The sequence below is a fragment of the Lepus europaeus genome, chromosome 11 (assembly GCF_033115175.1).
Source record: "Lepus europaeus isolate LE1 chromosome 11, mLepTim1.pri, whole genome shotgun sequence".
Taxonomy (NCBI): Eukaryota; Metazoa; Chordata; class Mammalia; order Lagomorpha; family Leporidae; genus Lepus; species Lepus europaeus.
The window spans coordinates 50,322,861-50,346,475 of NC_084837.1; the positions used below are offsets into that span (position 1 = coordinate 50,322,861).

The 23,615-nt window shown below is 56.1% G+C and overlaps 4 protein-coding genes across 13 annotated transcripts; 1 reads left to right on the plus strand and 3 right to left on the minus strand.

Moving 5' to 3' along the window:
* The first annotated feature begins 1,919 nt into the window (after nucleotides 1-1,919).
* Nucleotides 1,920-4,611, plus strand: EMC9 (ER membrane protein complex subunit 9). Its single transcript, XM_062205389.1, has 5 exons — nucleotides 1,920-2,333; nucleotides 2,451-2,527; nucleotides 3,951-4,020; nucleotides 4,111-4,205; nucleotides 4,368-4,611. The coding sequence occupies exons 1-5, from the start codon at nucleotides 2,136-2,138 to the stop codon at nucleotides 4,546-4,548; spliced, it is 621 nt and encodes a 206-aa protein (XP_062061373.1). The 5' UTR covers nucleotides 1,920-2,135; the 3' UTR covers nucleotides 4,549-4,611.
* PSME1 (proteasome activator subunit 1) lies at nucleotides 4,606-7,390 on the minus strand. Its single transcript, XM_062205387.1, has 11 exons — nucleotides 7,156-7,390; nucleotides 6,532-6,564; nucleotides 6,377-6,439; nucleotides 6,138-6,248; nucleotides 5,998-6,043; nucleotides 5,785-5,882; nucleotides 5,477-5,545; nucleotides 5,329-5,396; nucleotides 5,172-5,226; nucleotides 5,011-5,097; nucleotides 4,606-4,829 (listed from the first exon to the last, which is right to left on the minus strand). The coding sequence occupies exons 1-11, from the start codon at nucleotides 7,192-7,194 to the stop codon at nucleotides 4,749-4,751; spliced, it is 750 nt and encodes a 249-aa protein (XP_062061371.1). The 5' UTR covers nucleotides 7,195-7,390; the 3' UTR covers nucleotides 4,606-4,748.
* A 2,147-nt stretch (nucleotides 7,391-9,537) lies between these two features.
* Nucleotides 9,538-10,804, minus strand: FITM1 (fat storage inducing transmembrane protein 1). Its single transcript, XM_062204637.1, has 2 exons — nucleotides 10,539-10,804; nucleotides 9,538-10,175 (listed from the first exon to the last, which is right to left on the minus strand). The coding sequence occupies exons 1-2, from the start codon at nucleotides 10,802-10,804 to the stop codon at nucleotides 9,563-9,565; spliced, it is 879 nt and encodes a 292-aa protein (XP_062060621.1). The 3' UTR covers nucleotides 9,538-9,562.
* A 4,504-nt stretch (nucleotides 10,805-15,308) lies between these two features.
* DCAF11 (DDB1 and CUL4 associated factor 11) lies at nucleotides 15,309-23,615 on the minus strand. Of its 10 annotated transcripts, none has more exons than XM_062205398.1 (15): nucleotides 23,393-23,615; nucleotides 21,953-22,185; nucleotides 21,026-21,153; nucleotides 20,668-20,795; nucleotides 20,366-20,430; nucleotides 19,956-20,056; nucleotides 19,564-19,710; nucleotides 19,296-19,350; nucleotides 18,931-18,999; nucleotides 18,554-18,611; nucleotides 18,269-18,454; nucleotides 17,632-17,785; nucleotides 17,055-17,207; nucleotides 16,180-16,286; nucleotides 15,309-16,086 (listed from the first exon to the last, which is right to left on the minus strand). In XM_062205398.1, exons 2-15 carry the CDS (start codon nucleotides 22,108-22,110, stop codon nucleotides 15,946-15,948), a joined length of 1,650 nt encoding a protein of 549 aa, XP_062061382.1. In that variant the 5' UTR covers nucleotides 22,111-22,185; nucleotides 23,393-23,615; the 3' UTR covers nucleotides 15,309-15,945. The 10 variants fall into 10 exon arrangements, with proteins under 10 accessions (XP_062061382.1, XP_062061374.1, XP_062061379.1 ...); XM_062205390.1 differs by having other exon boundaries at nucleotides 21,953-22,190; nucleotides 23,393-23,614; XM_062205395.1 differs by lacking the exon at nucleotides 23,393-23,615 and adding an exon at nucleotides 22,799-22,905 and having other exon boundaries at nucleotides 21,953-22,190.

The window sequence follows — 23,615 nt, forward strand, 5'->3', positions numbered from 1 at the left end:
TGTGGTGTGTGTCTGTCACTCATTCAGAGAGCATTTATTGAGTGTCACCTGTGTTGACACACTAAAGGTGAATGTGGTGGTATGGAGGAGAGGAGTGCCTGGAAGACAAAATAAATTAGATGCCCATCCTGTTCTTAAGAGGCAACTTTAGAGGGGCTGGCATTGTGGCATAATGAATCAAGTTGCCACCTGCAATGCCAGCATTCTATATGGGCACCCATTTGAGTCCCGGCTGCTCTAATTCAGATCCAGCTCCCTGCTAATGGCTAGGAAAAGCAGTGGAAGAGGGCCCAAGTCTTTGGGACCCTGCACCCACATAGGAGACTTGGAAGAAACTCCTGGCTTTGGCCTGGCCCAGCCCTGACTGCTGTGACCTACTGGGGAGTGAACCAGTGAATGGAAGATCTCGCTCGCTCTCCATAACTCTGCCTTTCAAATAAACAAATCTTAAAAAAGAGGTGACCCCAGAGAACAGGGTGGGAATTGTTATACATCATGACAGTATTTGGGGCTTTCTGGAGATTATTCCTCCCAGAAGGCTCAGGAGAGCTTCAGGAAGGAGGTGGCAGCTGGGCAAAGTGCTTACAGGGATGAGTAATCGGGCTTGGGACAGGCAAGGGGAAAGCTCTGTGGCAATGAAGAAAGGAGCAACCCTCGTGTGTTAGCCCCCTTTGCATCACTAGCATCCCTGAGAGGAGCTTCTTTGGGAAAGAAAAGGTTTATTTCATCTTGCAGCTTGGAGGTTACAGTGCAGGGTCAGGTGACCCCATGGTCCAGCATCTGTGCAGGTTGGGAATGGTGGAGTGGGCGTGCTGGGAAGATCACAGGGTGAGCCAGGAAGAACAGAAGTAAGCTGAACCTGAACTCTAAACAGCTAGCTCTCCTGAGAATCAGCACTCCCCTCTCCCCTTCTAGCTGCCACAGTTAGATCAAATCCCCACCCTTAGTCCTCCAACGGTCGACATTAAGATATCAGAGTTTACAACTGCTTGAGTTTCAGGGCGACAAGTTCTGCCCTTACTAGTATGGAGTGAGCCCGAAGGAGAAAGGGCTTTTGTTGGAGGTTTTGTGGGTGAGTGGCTGGACCCCTTCTCCAGGGCTGAGAGAGGAAAATGAACAAGCTGTGGTGGTGAAGGAGAGACCCCATGCACCGTTATGGGAGGGGAGGATCTGCAAGTTTGTCTTTTCCTTTTCCCCACCTCCCTCCTCCCATTCGGTCATCATCCCTGGCTTTCAGGATGCAGCCCGTGGCGGGTGGTAGAGACAGGGGCTTCTCTACTGTGGTTTCTGGTGCAACATCCATCGGGTTATCTTGTTACTAAATATGGGATGGAACTGTGCGCCCATCCCCTACGTATCTCACTGAATCCTTAAAGGACCATGGGCAGCAGATGCTACATTCAGGAAATCCAGTCCGGTAACCTGCAGGCGCGAAGGCAACATAAGGAAGTGACAGAGCTGGTCGTCCCATAATCAGAGCAGGCGGTCGGCTTTGTTCCCCACTGCTGTGGGACCCAAGCCTTGGGCCGAGCGTCCCACCCAGACAATTCTGCCGGGCGGGGGGGGGGGGACCTAGGGGTGCGGGCAGCCCAGGTAACAAGCAAAGCCAATCTGCAACCCAGAGCGGAAGGTGGGTAGCCTAGCCAATAAGCGCGCCCGCACTTTGCTGCTCTTTACAGCTAGCTGTGGGTTCTTTCCAGTTCGCCAGAGACAAAGGCGGTCAAGGTTTGGGCGCGGCCTCTGATTGGACAAAGTGACCTATCAGCGCGCTCTAGGCCTATCGAAGCGCACCACGTGGGCGGGACTCTAGGAGCCGGTTGTCAAGCGGCGGCGGGCTCCCGGGTCCTCACTCCAGGCACTGATCTGCGGCCGCCCACTAGGGGGAGGCGGAGTTCGGGCCGCGGGATGCGCTCGGTACCTCCTTCTGGGCCGGGCCGGGGGCGGGCTCCGGGACGGAGGCCGGAGGGCCGCCCTCGAGACGAGTTGGCTTTACAGTCGAAGCTAAGTGAGGGAACCCGGGGAGAGGCCAAGGAGGGCGCCGGAGAGCTGGAGGGAGCCAGAGGCTGGCTCTCCCGGGCAGGGCAGGGACCCGGCCCTCAGCGGGCTCGCAGCTCCCGGGGCAGGCCCGGCTCGCCATGGGGGAGGTGGAGATCTCCGCCCGGGCCTATGTGAAGATGTGCCTGCACGCCGCGCGGTACCCGCACGCCGCCGTCAACGGGCTGCTGCTGGCGCCCTCGCCGAGCGCCGGAGAATGCCTGTGCCTCACCGACTGTGTGCCCCTCTTCCACAGCCACCTGGCCCTGGCCGTCATGCTGGAGGTCGCCCTCAACCAGGTGCGGCCGCTGGACGTCCGCCCCCCACCGCGAAGCCCGGAGCTCCCTGGGCAGCGGTGCGCACCCACAGGGCCAGCGGCGCTGTGTAGTTAACTGACGGTCCCTTTCCCGCGACAGGTGGATGTGTGGGGCGCCCAGGCCGGTCTGGTGGTGGCTGGGTACTACCATGCCAATGCAGCTCTGGACGACCAGAGGTGAGTGGGGTGAGCAGAGGCAGAAGGCAAGGGATTATGGCAAGGAGGGTGGGGGGTGGGGGTCGCCAAAGAACCAAGGTCATTCCTTCCATCTTCCCTTCATCAAAGGCTTGGGAGCAGGGGCTGTGACCAGGCGCTGTGCTGGGCACTGGAGTGAGGAAATAGAAAGGTGACTAGGACAGAGCCCTGCCTTGGAAGAGCTGCCGTGGGGGTGGAAACAGCTGTGTATCAACAAGAACAGGATGATCTTGCTGTACTGAGATGCCCCAAGTTTGGAAAGAACACAGAGCAAGCCCAACCAGCAACTTAAACAAGAAATTTCTTTTATATATATACATATAAAGTAGATATTAATCTTATGAGGGCATGTAAAAAAGTTCATGGGAGATGGAATTAAAAGCTAAGTTTATTATGGTGCAAAAAAATTCAAATTCACGGGACAGGTGTTGTGGCATAGCAGGTAAAGCTGCTGCTGTGACGTTGCCATCCCATATGGATGCTGGTTCGACTCCCAGCTGCTCCTCTAATGATCCAGCTCCCTGTTACTGTGCCTAGGAAAACAGGGGAAGATAGCTCAAGTTCTTGGGCCCCTGCACTGACATGGGAGATCTGGAAGAAGCTCTGGGCTCCTGGCTTCAGCCTGGTTCAGCCCTAGCCGTTGTGGCCATTGGGAAGTGAACCAGTGGATGGATGATCTCTCTATCTTTTCTTCTCTTTGTGTAACTTTACTTTCAAATAAGTAAATAAAATAAGTATTTTTTAAAAATGAAAATTTATGCCTAGTTTTATCATAATATGAATTTCCATAAACTTTTTGAAGACTCTACTTACGCATGGATCTCAAAAATTATTTTACACCAAAATAAGCTCATCTTTTGATTCCATTTTCCATGAACTTTTTGAAGTGCCCTCATGGGTCAGATTAGATATACTATTTTGTGAATGCTTTTCTCCCCTTCTCTAAAATTTGTCATCTTCCCATTGCCACACCAAGATCTGCCTTCTCCTCACGGAGATATAGTGTGAGTGTGGATGTGCTACTGTCTATCTAATGCCTTGTTAAAAGTTGCAATTTCCAATTTTTTTTTTTTTATTATGGACACTGCCCTATTATTAAATTCAGTAGAACGTCCAGGTCAGCCTACGTAGGAGATAGTTTTACTTTGGCTGCTTCTGCCAAATTACCCTCCAAAGACCGCCTTTGACGTACACTCTCACCAGCAGTGTCTGAGCACCTGTTTCCCACAGCACTCAAGCATGAAGCAGTCGTGCATCAAGCATCCAGCAGGCTCGACCCCCACCGGCCAGCTACAGGGAAAGGCCAGAACCACGCCCACATCCATGAGACCCAGGAAGCCCAGCTCAGCCGGATGGGGTCTGCCCGCAAGCGGCTCCTCACCCCTCTGATCTTCCCTCTACACAGCCCTGGGCCCCTGGCCTTGAAAATCGCCGGGCGGATTGCAGAATTGTTCCCTGCAGCAGTCCTTGTTATGGTGAGGCTTCGCTTTCAGGGTGGGGAGGCGGACAGGAAGTCGGGAGGGGGGAAGCGTTGAAACCCCCCCTGCCTTCTGTTGTCCATCCAGCTGGATAATCAGAAACTGGTGCCTCAGCCTCGCGTGCCCCCAGTGATCGTCCTGGAGAACCAGGGTCTCCGCTGGGTGCCCAAGGACAAGAACTTGTGAGTGCCCCACTTCTACTTCTTGGAAGCCCAAGGCTCCCCAGGCCTCCTCTTTCCTTGGTCCTGCCCCAAAGGTCCCTTCCTGGACCCAGCGTCTGTGTGAAGGCTGTGTCTGGCCCCACTGCCCACCAGGTTTGACCTCCGTGGATGTTGCTATTTCAGAGTGATGTGGAGGGACTGGGAAGAGTCCCGGCAGATGCTGGGAGCCCTCCTGCAGGGCCGGGCCCATCAGCACCTCGTGGACTTTGACTGCCACCTGGATGACATCCGCCAGGACTGGACCAACCAGCAGCTCAACACCCAGATCACACAGTGGGTTGGCGCCACCAGTGGAAATGCCTGAGCCAGAGCCGGGGCCAGGAGGGACAGGAGCCAAATAAAGAGACTTGGGCCGCTGGGCAACAGTTTTGACTGTATTTATTGTGCCTAGGAGGCCAGGTGAGGGAGAAACCTCAACAGCAGGAAGGTAAGAAAGGCCTGGAGTCCCCAGCAAAAAGCAGGACGGTCTGGGCTACCCGCATCACAGAACGGGAGAGGCGGCTCTCAATAGATCATCCCCTTTGTTTCTCCCCTGGGCTTCTTGAGCTTCTCGAAGTTCTTCAGGATGATGTCATACAACACAGCCTACAGGGCCAGGGGGAGAGGGGGGTCAGCCGCAGACCCCTGGCGGCCTTGTGCCCATTTCTAGCTCAGTGGAGAGGCCAGGCTTTGTCATCCTCCACCCCAAGCCTGCAAGGTCCAGGAGTGAGTGGGTGCCCTGGGAAAGGAACCTCTGCCTGCCCCTGCCCCGCCCTTGGCCCCTCACGTAAGCGTTGCGGATCTCCATGACCATCAGCCGGATGTCCCGGTACTCTGCCTCGTCCAGCTCGTGCACCAGCTGCCGATAGTCGCCCTGTGGAAGCCCAGCAGTCAGGCCGGATGCCCAGCGCGTCCCTTCCCACGCACCCTGACCGGGGCCGCACCTACCACATGGGGCTGCTTGGCTGCTTTGGCCACCGCATCCCCGCGTTCCAAGAAATACCTGTGGGAATTAGAAGTGTGCGTGGAGTGGGACAAGACGGAGGGCACTTATAGGCCCGTGTCCCAAAGCAGAGGGTCTGGGTGTGGGCGGGGGGCCACTCACTTGGAGATCTGCGTGTGGAAGCCTTCCAGCTTGGTGTGAAGGCTGGTCATCAGCTCGAACACCTTCTCCTGGGGATGGCAAGTGAGGGCCAAAGTGGAAGGAAGTGGGGATTAGAGATGAGGGCAGGGCAGCGGGGCAGTGCTCTCACCTGGACAGCCACTCCGAAATTGTTGCCGTCCTCAATCCGGGGAATCTGCAGCTGCAACCAGGTGGTGACCTGGGGAGAAGGGAAGCGCATCAAAGCCACATCTGGCCCCCCACCCCCACCTGGCCTCCTTGGCCTTGCTTGCTGCCCATGCTGGGTGGAGGTGGGCCAGGTCTATCTTAAGCCTCATGGGCCTAGGCTGCTGACTTCACTGGCTGTGCCCTCCCTTTCCTGCTAAGACCAGGCAAGCGGCAGAACCAAGAGGACAAAGGGGTCGACCTGAAGCCAGGGGCAGGAGGAGCAGGGCTCACCAGATTCAGCTTCTCGATGACGTCCTTTATCTCGGGCTTTAGGCGCTGCAGAAGGCCCACAATCTTCTCATTGCAGTTCACCGGGCCACAGGGAGGACCTGTTGAGTGGGCGGTGGGTTACTCACTGCACTGAGCCTGTGCCTGAGACAGGAGAGCCCCTGCAGGGTGGCGGCCAAGTCCCTGCCCACCAGGGATTTCTTTTTTTTTAAATACCTTTATCTTCATCGTCCTCTTTCTTCTTTTCATCTTTGTCTTCCTTCTGCAGGGAGAGAGGGTTTCCTGGGAGTCAGGACGCAGGAAGGCGGGTTTTCCCTGCCTGGTTGGGCCCCTCCTCCCCGGGGTTCCCAGCTTGCCCCCTGCTGTTTCTTTCGCTCCTCCTTCTCTTTCTCCTTGGCCGGATCAGGCAGGGGGATGTCCAGGGGGGCCTTCAGGTTGCTCAGGTTGACTTCGTTGAGAGCCGGCTCCTGGCAGAGGGTAGGAGGAGAGCTAGAGGCAAGGAGTGTATCTCTCTCGCCTCCTCACTCTCAGGGCCTCTCCCTGACTCCCCTCCTCTGGGCCCCTTACTCTCCAGCTCCCTGGCCAGCCCCAGTACCTTCAAAAACACATCCAACTCAGAAATCTTCTTGGGGAAATAGCTCCCGAGCAGGCTCTCAGTCTGTGTGTGAGATGGGGGTGGCGGAGGGTGGGGGTGAGACTCCGAGTGGTCCCGGGTGGGTCGGAGCTGGGGTGTGGCGGGGCAGATCTTACCTTGGCACACAGCTCTTCACGAAACACATCCACCTGTGGGGCACAGGCAACCGTTCAGAAACCTGGCTTTAAGGCCGGTTCGTTGGAAGGGAGTTCCTCTAGGGTTGTGGCGGGTCTGACCTGGGGAAGGGGGGGTGTGCTCTCTGAGGCCAGATGGACCCCTGTGCCAGTGGACTGGGACTAAAGGGGTGGATCTCTGCAGTCCTGGGTCCCCTGGGGCTGCATTTGGGGATTGAGAGCACTCCTGGTGGGAAGGTCCCTGGGATCTCCTGGGCTGTGCATGTGAGGAGGGGAGTAGGACAACCTCAGCCAGTGGGACAGGGACCCAGCAGGCACTGAGGAACCAGGGGCAGGTCCCGCACCAGTCTGTGTGGGGCCCCCGCCGGCGGGCTTCCCCTCTCCGGCTCTCCGCTTCACTTCACCTCGCTGGACCAAGGCCGCCTTGCCTCTCCCCGCAGGCAGACCTCACAGGTCTCCCCGGGGCTCAGGTGCTGGGAGCACCATGGCGGCATGACCGACCCCTACTCAGGTGGGGGCTGGGGGAGGGGGCGGGTCGGGGGCTCCCTCGCCTCTAGGAACCACGCCTCCCTCTAATCGGCCCTTCCTCGACCCCGAGGCGCTCACCTTGGCTTGGGCTTCAGGCTGGACCCTGAACGTGGCCATGGCAGGGCCGGGGGGGGGACCTGGTGCCGCACGAGGAGCGAGGAGGAGTGGGCACCGGGAAGAGAAAGCGAAAGCGGCGCTCGCCACCGGCACGGCCTTCCTGGGTAGTAGGGAGTGGAGGGACTGGAGGAGGCGGGGACAGACCAGACCGGGGAGACGGCCGCAGAGGCGGGCAGCCCCGCGGGGCTCCCCCTACAGCTTCTGTGCCCGCCTGTCCACGCCCCACCTTGCCCCTCCCGCCTCCCCCCACCCCGTGTCCCCGCCTCTCCGCTCCCCCCACCCCCCACTCCTCCATTGGCCTCTCTTCGGCTGCTGCGCCTGGCACAGCGATGCCCCTTACTCCCATGGGACGAGAGCTGGCTGGCCGCTCCTCGCTAGCCTTCCCTGCCAGCGTGGGCACCTGGTCCCGCCGGCATCCTGTGGCGGACACCTGGACGCTGCCGCTACCCTTCACCCGAGCCGCAGTCCGCTCGGCTGGGCCTGGGCCGCTGCTGCGCGTTCGCCTCTGACCACCGCAGCTTCCTGTAGACCTCCCACCTGCTCCTCTGCAGTCACCTGCCTTCCTGCCCCCTGGCCATTCTCTCCTCCTGAAGGGCCCTTCCCGCGGCTCTGGTCATTGAGCTCTCAGTTCAAATGTCACCTCCTCAGAATTAAGATTTTTTTTTTAATGTATTTATTAGAAAGCCAGAGTAACAGAAACAATGAGAGAGAGAGAGAGAGAGAGAGAGAGAGAATCTTCTGTCCCCAAATGTCCACAATGGCTGGGGGTGGGCCAGGAGGAAGCCAGGAGCCAGGAGCTTCTTCAGGGTCTTCTATGTGAGTGCAGGGGCCCAAGCACTTGGGCCATCTTCTACTGCTTTCCCAGGTGCATTAGCAGGGAATGGGATCAGAAGTGGAGCAGCCGGGACTCAAACCAGCGTCCCTGTGGGATGCCAGTATCACAGGCCGTAGCATAACCGGCTGTGCCCCTCTAGGTGTCTCTGGCCCAAATCAGCCTGCTTGAGTACCTTCACAGCACTTCTCTCTCTGATATTAGCTCGGTGTTTTGTTTCAGGATTCCACAAGCTTTTTCTGCCAAGGGTTAGATAATATATATTTTAGGCTCTGTGGGCCTTACAGTGTTGGTAACAACTACTCAACTGTGCCATGGCAACAAGAAAGCAGTCATATGTCCATGAATTAGTGCGGCTGGTTCCCGTGAAGCTCTTATTTATGGACACAGGAACTCGAGTCCATGTAATTTTCGTGTGTCATGAAATATGATGGTGCTTCAAAAGGTTTGTGGGAAGATGGAATCAAAAAAATAAGTTTATTTTGGTGCAGAAACCTTTGAAATCCACTAAGGTTTTTCACAGTGTGCTGATTCCCCGTGACGTTTTTGATAACCCCTGTCTGCGTAGATTAAAAAAAGTTTCACCAAAGCAAATATATTTTAATTCCATTTTCCCATGAACCCTTTGAACTACCCTCATACCATATTGTATTATTCTTTGATGTTTCCAACCATTTAAAAATGGAAAAACCGTTCTTAGCTCACAGGCCATACAAAAACTGGCCACAGGAGGGCAGTGTTTTGCCCATTCCTGATTTAGACCTAGAGCACCCAGACTGCCTGGGTATGTAACCCTGGCTCCTCTATTTGTTAGCTTTGAACAGATTAACCTCAGTGCCTCACTTTTCATGCCTGCACAATGGAGACACTCATAGCATGGCTGACGAGAGGACTAAATGTCTTAATTTATATAAAGAATTTATAGACGCTCAGAACAGTGCCTTGGCACAGAGTGAACACAGTGCAGTTGCTCGCTGTTATTATGTGTGCGTCTGACACCTGCATAGACCCCCAAACAGCAGGACCCTCGTCTCTCTTATTCACATGGCAGGGAACTGTGCTTGCCTCGATAAATAAACTGTGCTTGCCTCGATAAACATTTGTTAAATACATGAGCGCACACACACTCCCACCACGGGGCAGACAGGGTAGAAAGGGGTCCCAGGATGGAGTGGCCAGACAGGCAGGCCCTGAGGAGGGCACAGAGGTGCTTTGGGGGGGGGGGGCAGGAAAAGCAAAGCAGCCAGGCTGTCCTCAGCAGGAACGGACACTGTGAATGCCTCTCCAGCCAGCTCTAGCTTTTCTCGCGATTATGGCCCCAGATAGCTCATGGTCCGCAAAGACTGGGAGGTTGGAAGGACAGCAGGAGGGATGGAGGTCAAGTACAAGGAAGGTCATTCGAGGTCAGTCACAGCAAGGACTGGCTAGGAATCCCAGCAACTGCGGGGGCGTCTGCTCTTACCCTTCCTACCCTTTGCAGGCCCCAACCAAATAATGAGAAGAGGCAGGGGCAGGCCCGGGGTGACTTTATTTCCTTCAGTTATGCTTGCGGCTGGCGTGGGGGCGGGGGAAGAGGCCATGGCCCGGGCTCCCCGGAGACCAGGGTTGATGATACCAGCTGCCGTAGGTGAGGTACCAGGCGAAGGTGCCCACGGCGGCGCCCACCACCTTGTGCGTGTACTGGTGGAAGTAGATGACGGTGCAGAGCAGCAGGAAGTTCCAGAGCCCCAGCAGCAGCACGTTGAGCAGGAAGACGAGGCGCAGGGGCGCTCCCGCAGGCAGCCCGTGGGCCAGGTACTTGGCAAACACCGCGGCTTCCTCGGCCATGAGCAGGCAGCAGAAAGTGAGCAGGAAGGTGTGAGAGGAGACCGTGTAGCCCCGCCACTGGTGGCCGGCTGCCAGGCAGCTGCGGCGGTCGGGCAGCTCGTGGAGCAGCAGGCCCTGGGGCAGAGGCTCAAAGCAGGACCCCGTCAGGTCCTCGATGAGCAGGAAGGCCCGGCCGGCCCCCCGCCACACGGCTGCACCCACCACTAGCCGGCTCAGGTGTCTGGCGGTCACGGCCACGCGCCGAGTGGCCAGGAACACCACCAGCAACACGAAGCCTCCCAGGAAGGTGCATGTCCAGCCCCATGCCGAATTCACAAACTTTCTGTGGGCAGAGAGAAGAAGGGAGGGCTCTGAGAAACCACAGCCCCATCTGCCGACCGGGGCTGGGTTCCCAGCGCTGGCCCGACCCACGGCCCACTCATCTTCTCTGGTTCTCTCCTTCCAGTGCCCTTGATCATCCCCAGCTGTTTCAACTTGGCCATGCACTGACAGGACCACCAGGCTCCTCTTCAGCCCTGCTCTAGACTTGCCCTTACCCCAGGGGCACGCCGCTCCCCTCCCCCTCCCCCCACCTTCTCCCGCAACCTCCTGGTCTATTTTTAGCACTCAGACTGGCAGGAGAACAGAAGCCTGGAGAAGGGACCTAGGATCCCGGAGGGCAGGGATCTCCATGCAGCAAACTCACATGTTGAAGAAGTTGCCGTGGCTGGCGAAGATAGTCCGAGGGTTGACGTGGAACTGCAGAAGGGGCCCGAAGATGACCACTGCTGCCAACCAGGCATGGTAGAGGCGCCGTAAGCAGGGGCTGCCCAGGAGGCGGGCGGCTTGTTCGCTCCCAAAATACAGCAAGGCAGAAGCTACCCAGAGTAGCACCCTCACCAGGCAGGCCAGCACTGCCCGGACTCGGGTCCCGGCACTCAGCCCTGCCCCCACTGCCGGCCCCCGTTCCATGTTCCCTCCCCTCCCCACTAACTGCTCGCTCTGCTGGGCAGCTGAGGAGGGGCTGATGACCCCCCCCGGGGGGGGGGGACAAGGACAGGCAGTGACAGGTGTGGCAGACACAGGGCAGAGCCCTGCTGGCAGCTGGCGGGCGGGGGAGAGGGGTGAGGAGCGCTAAGGGACTGGGGTGGAGGGCTGTCACGGCAGCAGGGGCCTGGCCTCTGGTGTGTGGTGGCGTGTCCTGACAGCAGCCTGTGTCCCTTCCTGTTAGCCCTGTGTCCTCACGGCAACCATGTTCCAGTTCATGTCTCAGGGCCAGGCCTGCTGTTCTCGGCCTCTGCTTGTCCACCAGCCTGCTTGGCTACAGCCAAATGTCCCTCTCCCCACTCCAAATATGCTATGCATTTGCTCCACAGGGACATTAGAAGTCACAAAGACAAAACCAACCAAACATTAGAAGTCATTAAAGAAAAGATCTGTCTTGTCATCAGTGCGGTCTGGTTCTTCTGCTGGGGTGCTGAGCACAGGGGCCCGGCACTGCAGGACTCAGAAGGCACAAGACCTCCCCTCTAAGCGGCGCTGCTGGTTTGTGTACTGATTACGACGGTCAGTGCATGAAACACAGGTGTCCTCAGGAGGGCATCCTGAGATGGTAGAGGCACAGGCTGAGCCTCCAGGGCCCTGATGACCAGGTTTGCTCCCTGGTGACAGGGGCTGAAGATGCTAGAAGGAAAATTCCATCTGGAATCCATCAAAAGCTTAGGCCTTGGGGCTGGTGCTGTAGTGCAGGTTAATCCTCTGCCTGCAATGCGGGCATCCCATATGGGCGCTGGTTCTAGTCCTGGCTGCTCCTCTTCCGATCCAGCTCTCTGCTGTGGCCTGGGAAAGCAGTGGAGGATGGCCCAAGTCCTTGGGCCCCTGCACCCGTGTGGGAGACTCGGAAGAAGCTCCTGGCTCCTGGCTTTGGATCATCTCAGCTCTGGCCGTTACAGCCGTTTGGGGAGTGAACCAGCGGATGGAAGACCTTTCTGTCTGTAACACTACTTCTCAAATAAATAAATAATATATTAAAAAAAAAAAAAAAACAATCTTAGGCTTGTCTTCTAACCAATGACTCCAGGCCACAGGGTAGCCCCATACAAGCCTTGGCCTCCCAGCCTGACCTCCTGGGCTGAAGCAGCAGGGTGGAGAGCAATGGACCTAGGGAGAAGTCCCTGTTAGTCAGTAACTATTTCCAGATCACTTTTTGGTTTCCTTCCTCGTTCCTGAAAACCAGAGTTGGGATTTCAGAGCCCAGCAGAGGCCCAGGAAGTAGTGAAAAGAATGAGCAAGGAAGGGCATCAGGTCCTGGGCCCAACAATGCGACTGCAGGAAGATCAATCAACCTTCCTTGTCCTCAGTGCCCTCGTCTGTATACGGACTAATCAGCCGGGCTCCTTCTAGATCCTAAAGCGCTCGTGGTGTAGTGGCCTTCTAGTCCTCCCGCTCAGGGACCCTGTAAAAGAATTTTGAGACTCCCAGGTCCCCTCCACACATTTTTAATGTGAAAATTTTGATCATAATTTTATATGGTTGTAAAGGACATAATTTCAGTGTATTATATACACTGACATTTCAAAAGAAAGTTATTACATTACTTTTAAAAAAGGATTTATTTACTTGAGAGACAGTGACAGGGAGGAGAGACAGAGAGCGAGCGAGCGAGCAAGAGTGCTCTGTCTCCTGGTTCATTCTCCAAATGCCCACAACAGCCAGGCTAGGCCAGGCCAGGCTGAAGCCAGCAGCAAGAAGTCTCTTACCTGGGTGGCAGGAACTCAAACACCTGAACCCATCACCAGTTGTCTCCCAGGGTGCCCATTCGCCGGTAGATGGGTCAGAAACAGAATGGCAGGGATTCCAAGCAGACATTCTAATTTGGGATGCTGGCGTCTCAAATGGTGGTTTAACGCACTGTGCCACAATGCCTGCTCCCTATATCATTCTTCCAAATGTATCCAGTGGAATCGAAGTACATCAGATATGTCATCGTTACCCATTTTTAAAGCATCTGATGTGATCTGAAGCCAGAAGTCACATTTCCCCTACAGAATTTATCATTTTTATGCTTGAAAGTCCTATATTTATCTCCTACCACACTATGGGAAAAAAGTATACAATTTCAAATTTATTTTTCAGAAGACTAATTTGCTTGTAAGACAGAGTGACAGAGGAGAGAGACTCTTTTATCCACTGGCTTACTCCCCAAATGCCTCAAACAGGCAGGACTGGGCCAGGCTGAAGCCATGAGCCAGGAATTCCATCTGGGTCTCCCATGTGGGTAGCAGAAACCCAAATACTTGAGCCATCCTCTGCTGCCTTCCAGGCATGTTAGCAGGAGTTGGATCAAACATGGAGGAGCCAGGACTTGAACTCTTACTCTGTTGGGTGCAGGTGTCCCAAGTAGTGGCTCAATCCATTGACTACATGCCTGAACCCAGTTTTTTTTTTTTTTTTTAATTTTTTAAGATTTACTTACATGAAAGGCAGAAGGACAGAGACAGAGAGACAGACACAAAAATACCTTCCATCCACTATCCTCAATGGTTGCAACTGATCCACCATCCTCAAATGGTTGCAATAGCCAGGGCTGGGTCCAGGCCAAAGCCAGGAGGAGCCCAGAACTCCATCTGGGTCTCCCATATGGGTGGTATTGGCCCAAGGACTTGGGCCTTCTTCTGCTCTCCCAGATGCATTAGCAGGAAGCTGTATTGGAACTGGAGCAGCTGGGATATGAGCGAGAGCTCTGATATGGGATGCCAGCATTGCAAGCAGCAGCTTAACACTACACCACAGAGGCAACCCTCCAAACTTTTTTTTTAAGTATTTTTATTTTTTAATTTGAAAGGTAGAGAAACACACACAGAGAAGGGAGACATCTTCCATCTCTGGTTTACTCCCAAATGCCTGCAACAGCTGGGGCTGGGCCAGGCTGAGGCCAGGAGCTTAATTTCTGTCTCTCACACGGGTGGCCAAGTACTCACGAAAATTTTTGTTTTACAGATTTATTTATTTATTTGAGATGCAGTTACAGACAGGGAGAGACAAAGGTCTTCCATCCGCTGGTTCACTCCCCAAATGGCCATAATGGCCAAAGCTGGACTGATCCGAAGCCAGGAGCCTGATCTTCTTCTGGGTCTCTCACATGGGTGCAGGGGTCCAAACACATGGGCCATCTTCCACTGCTTTCCCAGACCATCAGCAGAGAGCTGGATCAGAAGAGCAGCCAGGACACAAACCTGTGCCCAATTGGGATGCCAGCACCGCAGGTAGAGACAGCCCTTTACACCACAGTGCCAGCCCCCCCAAGAAAGTTTTTTAAAATTAAATTTTGGGGGCAGGCACCTGGCACAGTGGTTCCAGCACACCTTGGATGCCTGCATCTCATGTTGGAATATCTGGGCATGAGTCCTGCCTCCATTTTTTTTAGCAGTTTGAGGTTTATGAAAGATTGAGAAAACACACACATGGCATCCAGTGGCTGTATTCACAACTTGTGTTGTGTGACCACCCTGCTGGCCACATGTCACTGACCAAAGTCCTGGCCTACCCCAGGGCTCATCCTTGGTGGCATGTGGTGACCCGTGTCTGCCCCAGGAGTTCCCTGTGCTTTCATCCCCCTCTGCCTCCACTTCTGATCCAGCTCCCTGCTGATGTGCACTATAGGAGGCAGCCAGTGATGGCTCAAGTACTTGGGTCCCTGGCATTCATGTAGGAGACCTAGATTGAGTTCGTGGCTCCTGGCTTCAGCCCGGTCCAGCCTTTGGCTGTTGAGAGCATTTATGGGTAAAACAGTAAATGAAACCTGTCTCTTTGGCACCCTGGACATAACATAGTTCTGGGTGCCCTGAGGTGGCATCTCTGGGTGAGGTGGCAGAAGGGGCTCTAAGAGCAGTGGGGAGGACGATCTGGCATGCCTGCTTCACGCTCAGCGGATGAACTCAAGAACAGGTGGAAGCTGGACACCTTCTTCAAAACTTCAACGTCACTGTGGAGTAGGGACCCTTTTACACCTTGCGGGGAGTTTTGGGGAAACTTCGGGAGGGCAAAGTGCCTTGGGGAAAGACCCAGTGAGAGTAGGAGCTGAACCACACCTCTCCCTGACCATCAGTCACTCTGGGGCCCGAGGAACGGTGTGCAAAGTGCAGGCTGGCCACTCTCCGGCTCAGCCGTGTGCCATCTCTGAGGGCTGAGAGCCCCAGGGCAGCCCGGAGCGGAGCTGAGGTCAGCATTCCGAGGCTCCGCAGCGAACGTGAGCGGGCCCTGCTATCCCCAGGTCCACTTGCTGGCAACTTTCTGAGGCTCGTGAGAGAGGCTCTGTGGCGAGGCTTGGTAGTGACTGATTTGGGTTACTTCCGCTCACCTTGGGGAGTCACGGGGTGTTTTTCTGCTAGGGAAGCATTCTTGAAGGCTTTGCTGAAACTCTTTTCTTGAAAGGAAAAGATGAAAGAGCTCAGCAGAAGAGGCAGAGACAGACACACCAGGTTCCCACAGGGAGTTTATTGAAGGAGCCACAGCCAGTGAGAGGACAAGGTAGTCCCACTGCAACCTTCTTCCTTGGAGCTCTTGACCCCCCGTTTGATGGCAGCCCTTGGGAAGGCACGGCCTGCTCGGCGTGGGGCCACAGGGAGCTAAGAGGACCCACTCCCCGCTCCAGGGGCTGCTGAGGAAACAGCCTGATTTCCCCGCCCACCCCCAGAGACTGCCGGAAGAAAGGCCAGGACACCTGGCCCTCTGACTGGCCAGTCAATCCTCAGTGTGAAGACCAGGGCAACGGGCCTGGCCCAGGTGTCTACTCTAAGAGCACAAAGCTAACATCCAAACATGATTAAAAACACTCAAGACTGTTCTCTTGCTGCCAGAGGCCACAGCCCAGATAACGGCGGTCCTGCCTGGCTCTGGCCAGAGATAAGGACCCAAGTCGCCTGGGTGTAAGTGAATGAGGAGACCATACAGCCCCTGGGGAGGCTCCTCCAGGGCCTGGCTGGGGCCCAGAGCCTGCGTTTCTCTCCTCCTCACCCAATGCCAGTGACTCCTCCAAACATTCCCCAGAAGGGAAAAAGGGAGGAAGAGGCGGCAGAGCTCGTCCAGAGGTTCACCCTGCACGGGTCTGAAGGTCAGATCTGCTGGGCTGAGGAAAAGGTCGTGGAGGGGCGGGGCCCGGCAGCGGGGGTGCTGGGGCGCTCGTCGGCCCCTGGCATGTCATCCTGGAAGTACTCAGCCTGGACGTACTGCCACACACGCAGGTTCCCATCCCACTGCAGGGCAGAAATGGCCAGCAGTCAGGCGGTGCGGTCCTCAGCAAGGCCCAAGCCCCAGCCCGCACCAGTCCCCAGCCCACGCAACCTCACCGAACTGCTGACAATCTTCTCTTCAAAAGGGTGCCAACTGACGTCACGTACACAGGCCTTGTGGTTGGTCAGCTTCTTCACGATGTGGCCGCTGAGAAGGTCGTACACTGTCCGGGAAAGGTCACAGTGGAGAGACTGCCACAGGACCTTCAAAACGCCCCTTTGGCTCCCCTGGGTGGCACCACCAACCTGCCTCCCAGGTATTCTCACTGTCCCGTGGGAGCACAGCGCATCCCAGAGGGACTGGGCTGTCTCTGTTCCTTTCCCTACGCTGGGCTGAAGGTATGCTCTAGTGGAGCGTGGCTTTCTCTGGGCCTCAGCTAAATGTCACAGGGCCTACAGTCAAGAAAATGCCGCGCCTTTCAAATGTTCTGTGAGGGATGGAGGGCACACGAATCGACAGCAGGCTGCCTGCAGGCATGTGCACCTCATGTGCCTTGTGTGGACAGGGCGCATCTTTCTCTTTTCTGCACGAGCCGCTGGCCGAGTGCCCGCCCAGGGACAGCACGGCTCTCGGCGCCTTAGATCTGCCACGGCGCCTGCCTCTCTGTACATCCCTCGTGCTCAGCGACTGCACGCCCCTTACTCCCGGCTGCTGTCTTTCGGGGTCGCTCTTGTCTCGGTTCCCTCCTACCTTTCATCTGAAAGCCTCTTCCTTGACTGGTTGGAATTCTATGTTCCTTTTCTTAATTTAGAAGGCTCATGAATAAGATACTTTCGACTTCTCTGTTTTAGCCTCCCCTGCTTCAAGCTAAATTAAATTCCACTTGTAGTTGTCACTGCGCTTTGTGAGGTGGTCGCTGGTGGCTCTAGGCGGACTGTTACAGATCCACTCCTGCCCCCTCCCCAGGCCGCCGTGCGGACACCATCCTTACCAACCACTTTGCCGGTGGAACAGCCGCTGTAGATGAACTGCTGGCCGGTGCTGTGCATGGGGGAGAATCGGCAGCGGATGAGGGTGTGCAGTACCCCATGGCCCCGGTAGGTCATCAAGGAGCTGTCCCCTGGGAGTTTCAGCTTCCGCCAGGCTGGGTAGGGATGCAGGGAGAACCTTAGATTAGGAGGCTGCTTCCACGTGGTCCTGAACCACCAAGTCCTCGGCCAAGGTCAATGCCCAGAGACAACTGCCTTTCCAGCCATCAACCAGTGGCTCTTTTCCCACTGGACAGTGGGTCAGTAATCACCATCATGGCCCTGCTGGTTGATATGACACTAAAGTACTTTAGTTAGCAGTTGGTTCTGAGTGACTTCCCCAACCCTCACCAACGGGAATCCCTGGCTATTCTCCTGGTTCAGCAAATAAAAGGTTAACACCTAGAAAAGGGAGTTGCAAGGGAGACTCCCAGGCTACAGGTGAATCCCCTGTGCTCATGTTAGGCTGCCAGTGCTGAACTATTTTAACGGCCACCCGTCTGTCAACTCTCCAGCTCTCAGTTCCACTTCTGCTCTCACCTTTTTTGGGTACCTGCTGCCAGCGGTAGTCCCAGTTTTGCTGTGTGGCAGCCTGGCGTGAAGCTTCCATGCCTTCTCGGCTGGAAAAGCGTCGGATATCCCAGAGTTTGATGGTCTGGTCTTTGGAGTTGGAGATGAGGTACCGCGCATCACCCTGGGAATCCCAAGATGGGTAATGAGGCATCGGAACTTGCAAATGTCAGTGCCTGTGCGTCTTCTTCCCCTTCCCTCGCTGAAAAGGAAGAACTCCAGCCTCTGATTTTGCTTGCTTCTTTACCCAGGTGAGCTCACCTTCGACGCTCTGTCTCAGATCCTACCTGCCAGCTGGGTGTTCCTCTCTTTGCTCAGGGCACTCACTGGCTGGAACTCCTATTCTACCCTGGATTAGATCGTCTTCTACTTTTCTTACACAGAAAGCCCTGCCCTGCTCCTTGAGAACTGGTGGGTACACACAGAGCTCATGTTTCCTGGCTTTGGTTCCTTCCATAAGTTCCAGCTCTTGCAAGCCTTGATTAACAAGCACCGTATTAGTCAAGGCTTGCGAATGGTGTCTAATTCCCACACCAGTTCATGTTCCCACCATCCTGGGCAACCAGAACTTTGGTGGCCTGGCTCTGCATCTGGCCTCTCTGCCCACCTTGCTGTCAATGAAGGTGATGCCATCCTGGTGCCCGGCCAGTGCACCCACAGGCTTGGGGTCATCTTCCCGCATAGTGCGTCGATCCCACACTTTGCAGATGGCATCGTCACCCCCAGAGAACAAGATCTGAGAGCTTATGTCGGCAAAGGCCACTGCATTCACATCATCTTCATGGGACTCGATCTAGGGGAAAAGGAGGCCAGGATACTTGACGTTCGCTTTCCAAATCCTACAGTAAGCCAGAGACCAAGAGGCAGAGGCTCTCAAGCTCACGAGTGATACCTGAAGGGTACGCCGATTCTGTTCTCGGTCAAAGACATACAGGCAGCCATCATTAGCCCTGGAAGGGAAGAGATAAGAAGCTCGTGGAGCCAGAACTGGGAGGACTGATGCTCTGGAGAGTCCTGCTGAGAGGCGAGCCCTCATCTGCTCTAACACAGCAGGCTGGGGTAGGGTCGGCTGTGTCTCCCAGGAGGCCCGCCACCTCCCATCTTGTGATGGGAAATGGCACGCAAGAGGTGAAGCAGCCTGTAAGCCCTGCCCTTGGAGACGAGCTGTCTGTTCCCAATGGCTGCCAGCGCAGGCTGTGCAACAGCAGAGCCCAACTCTGGGAGAACTCCTATCTCCTCGACTGCAGGAGACATCCCCCTGGCACTCACCCCCCCAGCACTTCTCGTCCATCTGAGGACACGGCGATGGAGAAGACAGCAAAGCGACGCTCATCCGGCCTGGAGAGAGCAAACAAGGAGTGGGGTTACATGGCCTTCCCCTCTACACAGACCCTAGCGAGGACGGTGAGGCACAGCCTAGTGCTCAGCGCGTGCCAGAACGTGGATCATCTCAGAGAGAACCTAGCCATCTCATCTACCCTGCTCCTCTGGCTTGCAGGCTGGGTGCTGCCTGCCCAGGGACCTGCGGCACCATGCTTTCCCCTTTAGGAGGAGCTCTGGGCCAGGAGGTCGCCTCCTGGAGCGCCTTCCTTGAGAGGTTTCTGGTGAGGATGACCAGGAGGGGAAGCCAGTACCTCAGATCCAGGGCAGTGTGTGTGTCTCCTTCCCCGTGGATGTTGCAGATATGGACTAAGAGAAGCAAGAGAAACAAGAGTCTTTCAGGGCTGGGGGCCGAAGAGCGGAAACAAAGCGAGGGAAGAGACAGGACAAAGGGCAAGGAGGTCCGAGCACCCTGAGACTGATCTTCCTGGAACAAGGCATGGGGCTGTGGCTGAGAAGAGACCGGTGCGTGGAGACCTCATCGTAGGCTGGAGAGACAACAGAAATCTGGCACACACTCACTGTAATCAGACCAGCTGGAGTAGAGGAAGTGGTTCCCATCAGGGGTGAAGGCCACATCCAGGACGCTCCAACCCACATCCCGGGCCTTGATGCTCTTGAACTTATGGAAGCGGCCATACCGGCAGTCATAGAGTCGGATTGTCTGGTCTGTAGAAGTAGGGATCAGGCAGAGTCATGCAGCGCCCTCCTTGGATCCGTCCTGGGTCACACCTCCGTCACTCAGAGTGTCTGTGGAGTCTTCCCTTTATCGGGGGTGGGGGGGGTGGGGAGGAGCCCTGACTGTGCAATCCTAAGCCTGGTTCTGAGCTCTGGGTCTGGGGCTTTCTAGCCTTGCTCAGGGGGAATGTCCCTCGTTCCAGGGAAAGGCAGTCGACAGGACCAGGGTCTGGTACCTTGGCAAGCAGACATGAAGATTTGCCCGTCTTTGCTGTAGATACCACAGAAAGCCTTCTGAGAGTAGCTATCAGTGAAGCCCAGGTCATTGGGCAAGAAGCTGGGGAAGCAGAAGGAAAGCAGGGTTCAGGCGGGCTTGGGATGAGGAGTGTCCCGATTCGCAAAATCCTAACAGAGCAGGAGCACCAGGCCGAGGGCCGCCTTCCCTTTCGGCTTTGTGACCGATCCCCTACCTCTGCTCCATTCCGCCACGTTCTACATCTCTACGCTTTTCTGCTTTATTGCCCCTTAGAGCTACAACCCCATTTAACCTAACCTGAATGCCTCTCAGGCCCTTTAACATCTGCCCCTTCCGAGTTCAGATCAGACCTATCTGGCCCTTGGTCTGTCCGCCGAGCCCCATACTCACTGAGACATCACTCGAGACTGTTCTCCAAGGGAGAAGCTTCCCCGGTGGCAGAGGCCCCGTTCTCTCTAAATGGAAGGGATTGGGAAACATTGCTAGCCGAAAGAGGCCACTTCAGTCACACCAAGCCCCCTCCTCCACGGATGCTACTTTCACCACACAGGCACGGGCACCACACAGGAGTCCTTCCCGGGGGAACTCTCCAGCCCAAGCACTGAGGCTTCCTTGGGAAGTTGACTTCCTTTCTCTCTGGTGCTGGCTGCCTCAGGCCCGCTGCCAGGCTGGCTGGAGGTGGAGAGGCCTACCTGGTGCAACATTCGAGGAAAGCTGTGCTCCTGGCCTGCCCGCCTACGTCCTAGGCGCCCTGTGGCCAATTCCACCTGCGTTTTGATCTCATTGCATTCCAGCTCCCGGGTGTCAGGGGCTGCGTCCACTGTGAGTGCCAAGGAGAGTTTCCTGTTAGGTCCTCCCGCCCCAGAGGAGAGTTTGCAGAACTGTGCCCCAGCCCACCCAATGTGGCTGACTGTACTGGGGCTGGAAGGGCCCGCATATTGCCTGTATTATCTCATCTTTCAGCTTAGCTTACAACTCTTCACCAACATAAAAAAGAGCATTCTAACAAAAGTTCTCCAGCGTAAAGTCCTAGTCGGCCTTTTCTCTTACCAGGAGGGTTGTATCGATCCCCGAGACGTCCATCCCAGGCACTGTCATGCTCCTCCTCGGAGTCCGAGAGGGCCTGGATGAGTTGTAAATTTGCTGCACCTCTTCCCTGCACCAACCTCACTTGGCCTCTGTGGAGAGACCCCCCCCCCCCCCATTATAAAGGAGGGGACCTCGTCTGCCAAACCAGCCGCACTCAGAGTCACTGGCTCTGTAGCTCAGAGCACTCCGTGCTCATGTTAGGCCTCAAGGATGACTACAGCTTGGCTGCTACCGCCAGCTTCCTAGAAGACACCATAGGAAACTGCTTCCTAGCCTTAGAGCAAGTGGACCTACTAAGCCAACTCCCCAAGAACTAAAAATTCCAAGAGTATTTCCTTCTAGGAAATTCTGTGTCCTGCACAGAACCCAAGATTCTGAAGGGATCCCCAAGCTTAGCTTCCCACAGAGCCAGCTGCCCTCTTTCCAGTTAACTATGGTCACTCATTCTTTCCTCAAGAACAGGGTTAGAGTTACATCCATTTAAACTTGTTTTTCAAGTAAATCCACACAGCCTCACTGCTTCAACACCCCCTTCCCACCTCCTCACCCCTTGTTATCACTCCTTTCCCAACCAAAGCCTCATTCCCTCTTTTTAAAAATACAATGTTTGAACTTACTTGGCAAATGGACTACATTTGTGTAGTCGGTCAGACAGGCTCCCCCTGAACACACAAGCGCTCTCCACCCAAGAGCAGGTCCTCCTGGGGACCTTCCCCAGGTAAGAACCACTCTTAGTGGGCATGGAGCTGAGTGCCATGGGCACTTTTCCAGGAGGAAAAGGCTGTCCTGGGATAATTCCATTCCCTACCCTCTGTAATTTTCCTGCCTGGAGCTGGGATCAAGGAACTGTGGTGGCAGCTGCTGGGGTCACACCAGAGGGTAAGTTACCTGCGGAGGAGATAGGCCAGTACCTGGGCCAGATCCACATCTTCATCCTCCTCTTCTTCCTCCTCACTGCGACGACGCAGGCCAGCCCCTCTTCGGGACAAGCCCTCCGAGGGGTCTCCAGACCCGGATCCTGCGCTGCTGCTATTCCGTGATCCCATCTTCTGGTCACAGCATCTTTAGGTCCAGTGCGGGAGCTTCTCCTGTCACTTTCTTGGGTTTGGTGAAAGCCAAGCCTGCTCTAGAAACACCAGGGACTCTTGAGATGGGGCGATGGCTATCTCCGGGAGGCTGAGCCTTCCTAGGGACTGAGAGCCTGTCTCTTTAGCCTATGACAACTCCTAAAGCTTCGGGAACACGAACCTTCCGCAATCCTGCGAAGCACAGAAAGCAGGGTGAAGCCTCGGGCGCTACCTCAGCTCACCAAACAGAAACCTGTGAACAGGCATTTCTCAGTTTCCTACCTCAAACTCACCTATCAAAGTCCCCGGAGGGAGGGTGAATTCGCAGGTAACCTCTCTGACCGGCCAATCAAAACCCCTCGCGGAAGAAAGCGCCTCACTAACTTACCTTATCTAACCAATCAGAAGCCTTGGGATTCAGAGACCCCCCCCCCACCAAACACCCCCTTACCGACCAATCAGTGCGCTCCTTTGCGAGAGCCGGCAGCGGCGACCGCCAATGAGGCTAGAGTTCGGCCGCCCCCCTTTTCTCGCCTAACGCCCACGTGGTGTGCCGGGGGTGTGTGCACCAAGGGGGGGGGGGAGACGAGAAGCACCTCCCACTGAAGCCGGCGGTTACCGCCCCACGCGAGACCACCCACCAGCCAAGAGCTGTCGCAGGACCCACAGCGGCGCGAGGCCTTGTTTACACCGACTGCCGCCAAAGCGTCAGCCAACCGCTCCCCCGTCACGCGCCTCCTTCGTCACGCGTCTCCCGGCTTCCCGGTCGGCCGGTGTGGTCAACGTCACTCGACGCTGCTCACGGGCCCGCCCCCTTGGCCTGCTAACTGGCCGGCGGGGCGCGGTGATTGACAGGTGGGCGGGAGACAGTGCGTGACCAGGAGGGGCGTTCCCTCTGGGTGGGGAGGATTAAGTGGGAGCTGGCAGCTTCCTGGATCAGACAGCGGGACTAGATTTAATGGCTTACAGGGAAAAAAAAAAGAACCATAAAAGTAGGTGGTTCGCCGCCGAAAGGCATTTTAGCCAGGGCTGCCGTTTGCTTTGGCCGCGTTAGACCGGGCCCCGGGCCTCCCAGTTCGCCTAACGCCCGGCTCGAGCCGTTCTCTTTGCGGGCTGGAGCTCCAGTTGGCCCAGCTCTGAGGGGTGCCCCGTGTTCACGTCACAGATGGGAACCTACGCCTCCACACCCTTCTTCCGGGTTTGGCTTCTGGAAGCCTTGTTATTGGGGGGAGGGGCTTGCCTTCCCTAGCCCTCCTCTTACCCGCACTCGCAACTTTTTAGACGATCCCTGGCTCCCTCCGCGGTGTTGGCAGACGCTCCCTAGAGCGCCCGACGCTGCCGCTCGGGTCCGGTCAGTGTCCGGCGGACGCCCCCTGGGCTCCTCCGGGCTTTGCAGACTGTCCCTAGACCGGGTGGCCCCGCGGCGCCCCTGCGCTTGGGCCGCGAGGCTGGGGTGGACGTGTGCGCCGCCTGCTGCCGTGTCC

Excerpts from the sequence above, each read along its gene's own strand:
- DCAF11 (XM_062205398.1), bottom strand. The coding sequence starts at position 22,110 with ATGGGATCACGGAATAGCAGCAGCGCAGGATCCGGGTCTGGAGACCCC. Across the intron at positions 20,057-20,365 it reads CAGTCTCGAGTGATGTCTCA|CTTCTTGCCCAATGACCTGG; the intron begins GTGAGTATGGGG and ends CTGCTTCCCCAG. Across the intron at positions 18,455-18,553 it reads AGAATCGGCGTACCCTTCAG|ATCGAGTCCCATGAAGATGA; the intron begins GTATCACTCGTG and ends CTTTTCCCCTAG.
- FITM1 (XM_062204637.1), bottom strand. The coding sequence starts at position 10,804 with ATGGAACGGGGGCCGGCAGTGGGGGCAGGGCTGAGTGCCGGGACCCGA. Across the intron at positions 10,176-10,538 it reads CACGGCAACTTCTTCAACAT|AAAGTTTGTGAATTCGGCAT; the intron begins GTGAGTTTGCTG and ends CTCTGCCCACAG.
- EMC9 (XM_062205389.1), top strand. The coding sequence starts at position 2,136 with ATGGGGGAGGTGGAGATCTCCGCCCGGGCCTATGTGAAGATGTGCCTG. Across the intron at positions 2,334-2,450 it reads TGGAGGTCGCCCTCAACCAG|GTGGATGTGTGGGGCGCCCA; the intron begins GTGCGGCCGCTG and ends TTCCCGCGACAG. Across the intron at positions 4,021-4,110 it reads CTGCAGCAGTCCTTGTTATG|CTGGATAATCAGAAACTGGT; the intron begins GTGAGGCTTCGC and ends TTGTCCATCCAG.
- PSME1 (XM_062205387.1), bottom strand. The coding sequence starts at position 7,194 with ATGGCCACGTTCAGGGTCCAGCCTGAAGCCCAAGCCAAG. Across the intron at positions 5,883-5,997 it reads AGAGGACGATGAAGATAAAG|GTCCTCCCTGTGGCCCGGTG; the intron begins GTATTTAAAAAA and ends CCCACTCAACAG. Across the intron at positions 5,227-5,328 it reads TTCCACACGCAGATCTCCAA|GTATTTCTTGGAACGCGGGG; the intron begins GTGAGTGGCCCC and ends TAATTCCCACAG.